At 39.8% G+C, this 10364-nt stretch overlaps 1 protein-coding gene across 1 annotated transcript in view; it reads left to right on the forward strand.

The window, feature by feature from the left end:
- Window positions 1-1136: 1136 nt before the first annotated feature.
- Window positions 1137-10364, forward strand: part of CPAMD8 (C3 and PZP like, alpha-2-macroglobulin domain containing 8) — a gene marked incomplete at its 5' end in the record, with an annotated part of 77585 nt that continues 68357 nt past the window's right edge. The window contains 9 exons of the mRNA XM_019513183.1: window positions 1137-1383; window positions 2846-2868; window positions 5825-5990; window positions 6150-6202; window positions 7150-7167; window positions 7961-8015; window positions 8165-8278; window positions 8786-8870; window positions 10009-10117. Of these exons, the coding sequence (XP_019368728.1) occupies window positions 1137-1383; window positions 2846-2868; window positions 5825-5990; window positions 6150-6202; window positions 7150-7167; window positions 7961-8015; window positions 8165-8278; window positions 8786-8870; window positions 10009-10117 (870 nt within the window). The remainder of the gene's footprint in view (window positions 1384-2845; window positions 2869-5824; window positions 5991-6149; window positions 6203-7149; window positions 7168-7960; window positions 8016-8164; window positions 8279-8785; window positions 8871-10008; window positions 10118-10364) is intronic.

Genomic DNA, 10364 nt, shown 5'->3' on the forward strand with positions numbered 1-10364 from the left:
GACTAGGAACTTGAATTCCAAACTCCTTCAGCCCAATTTTGAGCTTCATTAATTTCTGCTTCCTCTTTAAAGACAACTCTTTCTTTCTTTTTCTTCTTTTTCCTTTTCTTTTTCTTCCTTTTTTTTTAAGTACCAGCACTTTCAAACAGTGGTTGTGTTGTTTTCTTTTGACGCTCAACTTGATGTACTATAAACTGACTTTCAGAAAGTTCTCAGCACCAATGTTGTGAAAGAAGACCTCCTTAAAAGTGTGTCAGGAGGGCCTCCGATAAATGAAGCAAATGGTTAAAACGTTAAAACAGGATATTGTTTCTGAAAATATTATTTATGAAGAGTTGTGATGTTACCATATTGTTCACTGGATGTTGGCTTTTTTGCGTACAGCTAATTGTATGTGTGTGCATATAACACCAGTTGGGTATTTAGTTATTAGTAGCTGAATTTGATCAGTTATATAGGCTCTACTCAGTATTGCACACAATTCTATCAGTGTGAATACATCCAATACAGCATTTGAGAGAGAACTGTGTATTACTCTTGATTGGCCATAATGCTGGTTTCAAAGTACTGTGATATTTAGTTAAAAATACCATTTTTTTTGCTGATACTTACTAACCTGTTTATAAGTCAGAGATGAAAGTCACGTTGTCTGTAAATCACTGGAGCAGTTTAAAGCAACGTCAGATTGCTCTACCAACATGAACCACTTCTTTGGGTAGCATACTGAGGTAAGCTATAACTCCATGCAGATATCTTTGCAAGTGAACGTTTACTGAGGAGTTACATTAGTTATTAGTGAAATCTGAAAAAAATCTGTGTTCAAAGTATGAACCATAGGTCTATAGATTACCCTGAAGCTGACCTTATCTCTAATACAAAGGTTTGCTCTCAAGAGACTGCAGCACTGCTCTTAGGATGCCCCATCTCTCTTTGGGGCAAGATGGAGTGTTGCAGTTGCTTTAGCCTTTAGTGGATGAAGCCAGTGGAGATTACAGATGCCAGACTGCAATCAGTTGCATCTTACACATATCAGACACAATTCCAGGCTCCTGTCAGATTGCCATTGTGGCTTTCCAGGGGCATCCATGTCATAGGATAGTTTAATTTTTCCTTTCTGTTAATGCTTTAAATGGATTTATGCTCCATTGCATCTTGCCAACCTTGGGACTGAAGGGAGAGCCTGCTTGGTGACTCTTCTCATTAACTGTTCACTTCCACTCTTACTTCCTAGGGGTTATTTGATTGCAGCGCCTTCTGTTTTCCGATCTGGTTTAGAGGAAGCTATTAGCGTGACCATCTTTAACTCAGTCAAGGAAACAACAGTCCAGATTCAACTAGTGGTCAAAGGAGAAACGGTAGCACGGGCCCATGGAGCAGTCCTAGGTAAGATTTTGTTTATGTGAAACTAAAAGGTGTGGTGCTGCAGGACCTCTTCAGCTTCATCAAAAGCCAAACTCCCTTGTAAGCTGCTTACAGGGGTTGAATGTTGGCAACTTGGTTCAATTTGGGTTTGATGACGTCTGACACAGTCAACACTGTTACCTTTGAGGCATAGAAATAGAGGGAGAGCTTAGATGTGAAGCATAAAGATACAGAGAGAACTTAAATGTGCTGATGCACAGCTATTCAAGTGTTCTACGCTCACAACCCAATTACCTTTAGAAGCCTCCATGTTTCTACTGAAGAAGTTTTATGTAGAATAAGAGGATGTGGTTGAACATGAGGAAGAATACAACTACTCTGCAAAAACATCAGAGACCCTGCCTTATTCTACCCTGATCCAAGTCTCCCTTCTTCAAGATCCATCATGGAGATGTTTTTCCTTATTAAGAGAGGTGATAAAATCTTTTAGCTGGATACCCCTTCATGTATAAAGGCAACATTCATTTATCCCATCTGGGAAGACACAAGGTGTCTCAAGGTGTCTTAACGCTTGGCACATTTACATTGGTGAAAATGGTGTTCAGCAATCCTAACAGTAATGGAACCTGTTATCATGTGGATAAATCATGTGGATAATCAGTCATTTTTGTCTTCATGTTTAACCCTGCCCTGTGCAAAGCTCAGTAGCAACATGAACACTATGATCTTAACAGCTGCATGCTAGCTAAGGAAAACTCTGGATCTACCCTCTGGGGTGTCGAGCTTTGAGCTGAAGAGTTTCTGAGCTGAAATGAAGAAAAGTGATCTGAATCCAACTCTGTCAGAGGCTGTTATTTGCTAGGCTACGACTGCCTGCATAAAAGGAAGAAAACCAGATTTTGGTGGCCCTAAAAGAATGTTCCCAGTATCTTTGTTGCTTATAAGGAGCCTGCTCAATTAGTTGATCATGCCAAGTGAAGACTTGTCTTACCTCTAGCATAAAGATAAAAAGTTAAATCCTTTTAGGTATGCCATCGATAACCGTTTAAGGTCTTTGTTCATCAGTCTGGTGATATTGAGACATTCTCTTCTAAAAAACCAATATTTTGGCAGGTAAGAAATGTGCAGACAATAATCTGATGTCTCATTTCTAGTGGTCAGATTAATACTAGACCACTGTATCTGAAAACTTAAACAACTTTGAGAATCCCCTTTGAATAATCTTTGTACACATTTCTGGTGTGAGTTGCAAAGGCAAAGTAATTCATTACTCTCAACTCATTAAGTAAACAGCCAAGTTGATGCTTTTTTAACGTCATGATAAGTATGTTATTAAATTGTTCTAGAAAAATTGAAATTGCTGAATCAAACCACAATCTGAGGACCTGTCAGTTAGTGACTGTACGAACCCAGCTTAGCTTCAAGGTAGGTGCTTTAGTATGGGAAGAAGGCACACTTTAATTTTTTGTCTTTCTTTTTTCAGATAAAGGGACAATTAAGCTTAAGGTAAGTGTCAAGGATTTTTTTATCTAGTGTTTGCAGAGAAAAGACTTTAAGACCGATGAAGACAAACGACAGCCAAAGAAACTGAGAATCTGTTTAGGGTAGAACAAATGTCTCAGGGTGCAGCCTGAGTGGATTGTCTTTTATATGAACAGTATGTGCAGGGGTCAAGAGAAATTTAAATGGATGATTGCATAATAACAAGTTCTATGACTAGGGTATTTTGTAGGTGCAGCATATGGATCTATGTGACAAGGGGTACAGGACATACCACACTAGTTCCCAAAACATGATAAGAGAATACTTGACACCTGGCAGTTATTCCAGCAATAACATGTTCCTGTCTACCCTGTGTTTCTATCACAGACTCATCTCAGATTTGTGCAGTTTAGCTTCTGACATTAATAATACTTCAGCACATGGGGAAGGGAGTTAATAAAAGGCAGACATGTTAAGTTTGGATATATTAGAAACATGGGGAAACTACATTTATACCTGAAGAAAGTCCATGATGGAATAAAATAATCGTGTTTAATTTAACACAGTCATAACAGAAAGTCTCTGTGCCCTTTTAAAAAAAGAGCCATTACAAACTTATCTAAGTAGATCATCTGAGTTTTAGGGATGTGTGGGAGACTGACCTTCATTCAGTTTCTAGGAGGCTGATAGCTTAGTCCATATTTTCTACACAATTGAAATATCCTGTGGGCTTAGTCCTCCCTTTCTTCGTACTTTGCATTTGTCCGTGTGCCTTAGAGGAGCTAAATGCTGTCAAATCAGAGTTTACTACTGTTACATGTAGTTTACACAGGTGCAAATGAAGATACTGAGTGCCATGCAGGGAAAATCATGTCATTTATAGGCTATCTCTACAAGCTGGTCTTGCTTTGCTGCCATGTTAACATTTGGTTCGTTTTTTCCAGATTTGGTAAAATACTGGATGTAAATTCAAGTAAATGTGGCTTGCTTTTATCATCCTTATTGAAGTACCATCAAAACATGTGGTGCTACAAAAGGTGTATGAATATACCCATCTGGTACTTAATATAGTCACCATTTGTTATTAAAGTCTATTATGGCGAACTAGAGCAAGAATGAAAGACAAAGTGGTGTGTTAAAAATGGGATCTCATTATTTTAGGCAGGGCTTGCTTTAGGGTGGTTATCTCCAGTGGGAGATTGAGGGTGGGGAACAAATCTTATAGTTATTAAATTGTGACATGCATCTGGAATACTGGCACAATATCACTTTTAAGAAGCTTGTAGAGCTACAGGGTCTGGATAGTTCTTTGGTTTAGTCACTATAGCTATGTGATCATGACTAAAATAAAATCCACATTATCTTGATTACTAGTGAATTGCAGTAATTTTATTGCACTTGAGCCCACTTGAATGTCTCCTTCATATGCTGTACCATAAGAAATGAATGTAATTACTTTCCTGATTCAGCAGACGCACATCCTTAAAAGAACTGTGGTACATTCATTTAAAGGGCTTGGATGCCTTTGCTGTATCCACAGCATTGTCATTGGCCTATAAATAAATCAAAGCCTTTGATTTACATTTAACTAGCTTGATGCTGATCTGTCATGACTGCTCGACTCTCTGCTCTCTTGGTGGTACATTCCAGAGTTTTCTTTGCCCTCTCTGAAGTTTGCCATATGACTGTCCTAGGAACTGGGCTCCAGAAAGGGTTTGATATTTTTTCTTCTCCTTTCTAATTTGGGGCCTGTGTTTTTTCTACTGTTTCAAGAAATACTATAATGCCATTCCTTAAAAATGGTAAGGCCAAGGTTCTTATAATTGGCCTAAGCAGTCACTAATTGTCATGCCTTTTGTCATAAATTCCTTTTTCAGACTACATTTACTCCTTTGATTGCCAAAATATTTGTTTTCATGCTGGGGTATCTTGTACATTAGCCTATCTTGTTAGGAGCAGGTGCAATCTGTAGTGAATCACTGGTTTTATTGTTGAAGGGGGAAAAGTTGGGGTCCAGCATTAGTTGCTGCCACTCTGAAGTTTCCCACTTCCTTGACTGAACTACTTTTTTTCACTCAGTAGCCCATAACCAGAGGTCAGAATAACTATCTGCCTTGAGTCTGTTTTTGTAACTCTCCCCCTGATGGTAATGGGAGTTATTTGTGTAGCTGCATTAATCAAATGCACTGGCAAAAAAACAAATGTGCCAGAGAAGCCAGGTAAGGTCTGGGGGTGACAGGAATCATGTGCAATGGGAATATCTTACTGGCTGGACAAAATAAAGTAATTTAATTGTGCTATTTTATTCAGGCTTTTCAAATGCTCCTGTCCTTTCTTCCAATCACTGTTGAGTGCCAGGATGTATTAACACAAGGCCAGATCCCCAACTCGTATGATAAGAAAAGTGTCTTCTGTAGATTTCTGTATAAATGGTCTCTCGTGCATGTGCGCCTGCCCTCACTTGCAGCATTGGTATTGACTCACTTTCTTTGCTATATCATTCCTAGAAGTCACACACCACAGTGCACATCATTTTCAACGCAATTTAAGAACTGATTAAGGATCTCAAACTGATGGAAGATTCCATTGTTTAGTGCTTAAGCCCAGATAGAGTTGTAGGCCTTTAAGTTAGCAGGATCTTGACATACAGATCAGAAACAGCCTTGTTTGGGATTCTAGAGAAGAGGGCAGTTTCAAGCTGTGCTGCAGGTACAGCCCTACCTCCTTTGAAGCTTTCAGTCCCCTTGTGAAATATACAATGTGTTTTGCGTTTCCTATTTGTCGTTCACACAGTTGCACAGAGATGCAGCAGGTGGCTTTTCTGTTCATCTCCAACTGCTTTTCAACTCCTGGTTAGGGCTGATAAATTGCTTCTATTGGTTTTGTTCCTGAGACTTTGACATTAATAACACACATCTTCCATGTAAGCAAAGGCCTTGTCTAAGGCCTGTTTTTCCCCACCTCATGATCTCTTTTCTAGGTGCCTCCAGGGCTTCGTGGACAAGCACACTTAAAAGTCTGGGGCAACCGGCACCTGACAGAGAAAGGTTACATTTTTCACAACTATACCACAGTAACCATTGATAGCAAAGGGTCATCAGTATTCATCCAGACTGACAAACCTGTCTACAAACCCAAGCAGAAAGGTAAAGGGGCTTCAGTGAGCTTCTTTATGCCTTTGTTCAAATGTTAACATGGCTGCACTCTTCAACCAGAACTCCTTTTCAGAATGGGTCCTGGGAGTGCAATTCCTGTTCAGCACGAGCTATGATATTTAATGAATTTCCTTTTTCCTCCCTTTTTAGTGCTGATCAACTTGTTTATGGTCACTTCTGACCTGAGACCAATCAATGACAAGGTAGGTAGACTGGCTTTCCTTTCCCATTGGAAAATGCCTCCTGCTTTTCCGATTTTGTCACCCACATACATAGTTATACAAATGTGTAGTGAGTTCCTGTTCCATATACCTTCAGCTGCTCTGGCATCTTGTTATGGAATTGCAATTCACTGATTTCCCTAGAAGCAGTGGTTTTAAGTTTAGTTACTGATTTTGGCACATTGTTGATGAAAAAGAAGACATATGTGGATCTCTGATTGTTCTGTCAAGTACCATAGTGAAATAAGGCAGCTGATAGGAGTGCCTGGAAGGTGAATCAGTCCCTTAATTAGGTGACTAGTGGTTTGGGGTTTCAGATGCTTGAAAGAAATGGCGGTTTGACTATCCTAGTGATATCAAACATACAGCCTGTGGGCTAGATTCAGCTTGCAGAGGTGGGTTATGCAGTCCACAGGGCTTTTCTCTGGCTGGACAACTCACCTCTGAATCTGACCCACAGTGCTTCTCACAGTGGCTGCTCAAGCTGCTGTGCCACCACACCCAGTGTTACCCATGAAGGTAACACCAACCCTGCCTTTACCCACTGCTGAATTATCAATTGCTGTTCAGTATACAAATCTGCAGTGGAGTGGGGAGTGGGAGAAGTGTTACCGTTTGCCTGTTAGCTGCTCCAGCACAACAGTTCTGGGAGCCCTGGCAAGAAGCTTCACAGGCCAGATCCAGCGGTGGGTTGTCCAGGCCATAAGAAGCCCTGCGGTCTAGATCCAGCCCGCCAGCTCATGTGAGATTGACACCCCTGCACCAAACTGCTCTTTCAAGTGGATGCTTAAGCATGTTCTTCCTTTGCACCAACATATGGAGGCCAGAAACTGTAGGGTGGACCTTGCTTGTGCCAGTTTTGCAGCTTACTGTGAGAGATAGAAATGTGGCTTTGTCTCACAAGGGGTTTTATTCTTTATTTCTTTCAGATTGAAGCATATGTAGTGGTGAGTATCTGCTACTAGCGAGTGGCATCATTACTCTGCAGAAGCACAAGGTCTTCAGGGCCTCTAAGGGGGCAAGTCATAAATGCATATCTTTCCATATCTGTCACCATCTGCAGCAACAGTCTATGGCATTACTAGTATGCGCGTGGTGCTATTTTGGGGTGTTTTTTTAATGAAGCATTTGTATTGCATTGTATATTGCATTATTCTGTAATAATTACAGGAATATTGGTTTCTGCTTCTGTTTCAGAATTTTTTCCCCATAAATATGCTTTCAAGTGGAAAATGAACAGTTGGTTAGATCCAATGGGGTTTATGGATATTATCATCCCATTCCATTCCTTCCTCCCTCCCTGTGCAGATACACTTGTATTTTGTACTTTGTTAGGGTAATATGGTTGTCGTGGTAGGGACAAATCCCAGCTTTGCTCCCAGATGTTATGGTAATGGACATATTAGAAATGCAGGGAAAGAGAAAGGTTGTATTAGATTATCCCTATGCCCTGCCCTCTGTCATTGTCTTTGAGGTGATTGAGACCCCCAAACCTGCCTTTCTTTGTTCACTTTCTTTTTCTGACAAGAAGTGATTCATTTCCTGACCTGTATTTGTGTTAATTGACCAACTTAATGCTGGCATAAATTTAAAATGCCCAAACAAATAATTATTTTTTTAAATTGTTTGTGAGCTGTTAGTGGCTCAGAAAATGAAATCTTTTGTTGCAAACTGAGTTGGCTGTATCGGTGACATTTACTTTTGTTCTGCTATTATCGCATGTCCTAAACCATTATTCAGGATCCTCGGGGATCTCGCATGATAGAATGGAGCAACTTGAAGCCATTTTGTTGTGGTAAGTTCCAGCCTGTTGCAGCTCAGCATGTTTTTATTTATATTTGCTAGCTTATGTTGTTTTCTGCATTTTCTGGGTTTCATTAGATAGGCCTTTACAAGGATGGATCGAACAGTCACAGTGCTCACAGTGCTTTTCTTCTCCCTTAGGCATTGTAAATATGAGTTTCCCCTTGTCTGATCAACCAGTGTTTGGTGAATGGTTCATCTTTGCTGAAATGCAAGGGCAAACATACAACAAGTCCTTTGAAGTTCAGAAATATGGTAAGTTATTGACTTGGTCACTTGGACCCTGATCCCAAAATATGCAGAGTGCCATAACCATGAAAAAATGCTCCCAAAACTCATGGAGAAAATATTCTTCTGAGAGCTAATAGGCTGCAAGAAATGGACACTTAATTAAATCCTTTGTTTATATCCTTAGCATAGTATAGGAATTTAAACAGAGGGTCTTGTGGCACAATACATATATATACATAACAAAGATTTCGTTGTACTTTGGAAAAGCTGTTAACATTTTTTAAGTTGTTGTTTTCCTTTCCCTCATAGGTAATTGTCACTAGCAGCTTACCAAGATAGTCCTGATTTATTGCACTGACTGATCCAGTTACCTTGCTTTTGTTGTCCGTTCAGAGATGTGCATCAGCAATGCATCTCATCTACACTGCTCTAAATACACAGTGATCTTGTCAAATCTGAACAGCTGCTGTTGTGTCCTGGACTCTGAGATCCTAGCAAAAACCCTTTTTCATGTTTTTGTCTTCCTTGTAGTCCTACCAAAGTTTGAGCTGCTGATTGACCCACCTCGCTATATCCGAGATCTTACGACTTGTGAAAAAGGGATTGTTCATGCTAGGTAGGAGATGTGCCCCCCTAGTACAGCCCCATACTTGAAAAGTTCTTTTGCAGCTGTTGGATGGTGAATTTGGGAGAAAGCTGTTAGATGACACGGAGTGTTGTATTTTTAATTCAGACAAGTCATTACACATGGTATAGCATTCATTCTCAAAGTAAATTCAAGAAAGGTTTTCCCTGTTGTCAGTTATCAGCATCTAAAATATATGTCTGTTGGCAGTCTTGGAGAAGTCATTATGAAACCTGCTACCCGCAGCATTGTATGTACTAATCATTGTCTTTCAACGGAAGTCTTCAAAGCACAGCTAACACAATGTGCAAGTGAGACCAGTTTGAAAGTTGTTGAAAGGAATTTCAGGGGTAGACCATTTTCTTGGTGCAGGTGACTGACAGGTCTAGTTCCAACCTAAAACTGCAAGCAGGGTACCCACTGTAATGAAATCTTTTGGCTAAAAGAAAGGAAATTTTTGAGCATAGCCAAATTTTCAAATTGAAGGTTCATTTTTTCAAGTTCAAAGTTGTATGGTGGGAAAATATTTATTTTATCTTTCTTTCTTAAACCTGAAAGTATTCAAGTATTGAATACACTTTCCACTAGTTCTGTTTGTTTACTTCTTGCATTTTTACTTGGTTTAACTTTCTGTTTTTTTAACATTTTCCTGAATAAGACTTGTCGGAAATGCTTTCAGTGCCTTTTTTTAAAGTTCATGTTTGTCCTGACCAAGGTACTTGGTGTTTGTACTCTGATTTTGCTTTAACAACAGAGAACAGAAAGACATTGGAAGAAGTTTGCACTGGCTGGAAACAAAAACCCAAATCTTAAAATAGATGGAGCCTGAGACTAATCTGACTATCAAGTCCAATAATCTCTTTGGTCTGTTGCCCATTGTGTATAGGAACCTGCAGAGCTTCAAACAGGAGTTTTCTGTTCTCAGTCTAGTTTTAGTTTGGATGAGTGGTTTGGAGATTGCCCATGTAAAAACGTTTGTAGAAATTTTAACAGTTGCCAGTTGGAAATAGCCCGTTGTGGCTTTTCTCTTTTGTTTTCTGGATATGTAAGTTCAGCATCAGTTTAGTCAGAGAAATAAATGGAAAAGGGACAGCCAGAAGTTTTTCATCATTTGCTTCTCCTGTTTCAGATACACATTTGGAAAACCAGTGACAGGAAAGTTAACAGTCAATATGACTATAAATGGAGTAGGGTACTACAGGCATGAAGTTGGACACCCCATCCTCAAAACCACTGAGGTGAGGGGGATCATTAAACCTGCTGCTCTAGAAAGGTCTGATCTGCATTCACTGAAGCCAGTACTAAAACTCCCATTAACTTCAGTGGTGGGTGCAGTATCTGTGTCTGAATATACTACCTAGGACCTAAAACTTTGCTCCCAATGGTGGAGCCTTTTGCATGTTACCTGTGTTAGTACGTGGGGGAGGTATATTTAGAGAATATTGGCGGGAGGACCATGAGTGACGGGATCTGGATAGGTTACAG

This window comes from Gavialis gangeticus, unplaced genomic scaffold (genome assembly GCF_001723915.1).
Source record: "Gavialis gangeticus isolate Ggan-Ray unplaced genomic scaffold, GavGan_comp1, whole genome shotgun sequence".
Lineage (NCBI taxonomy): Eukaryota > Metazoa > Chordata > Crocodylia > Gavialidae > Gavialis > Gavialis gangeticus.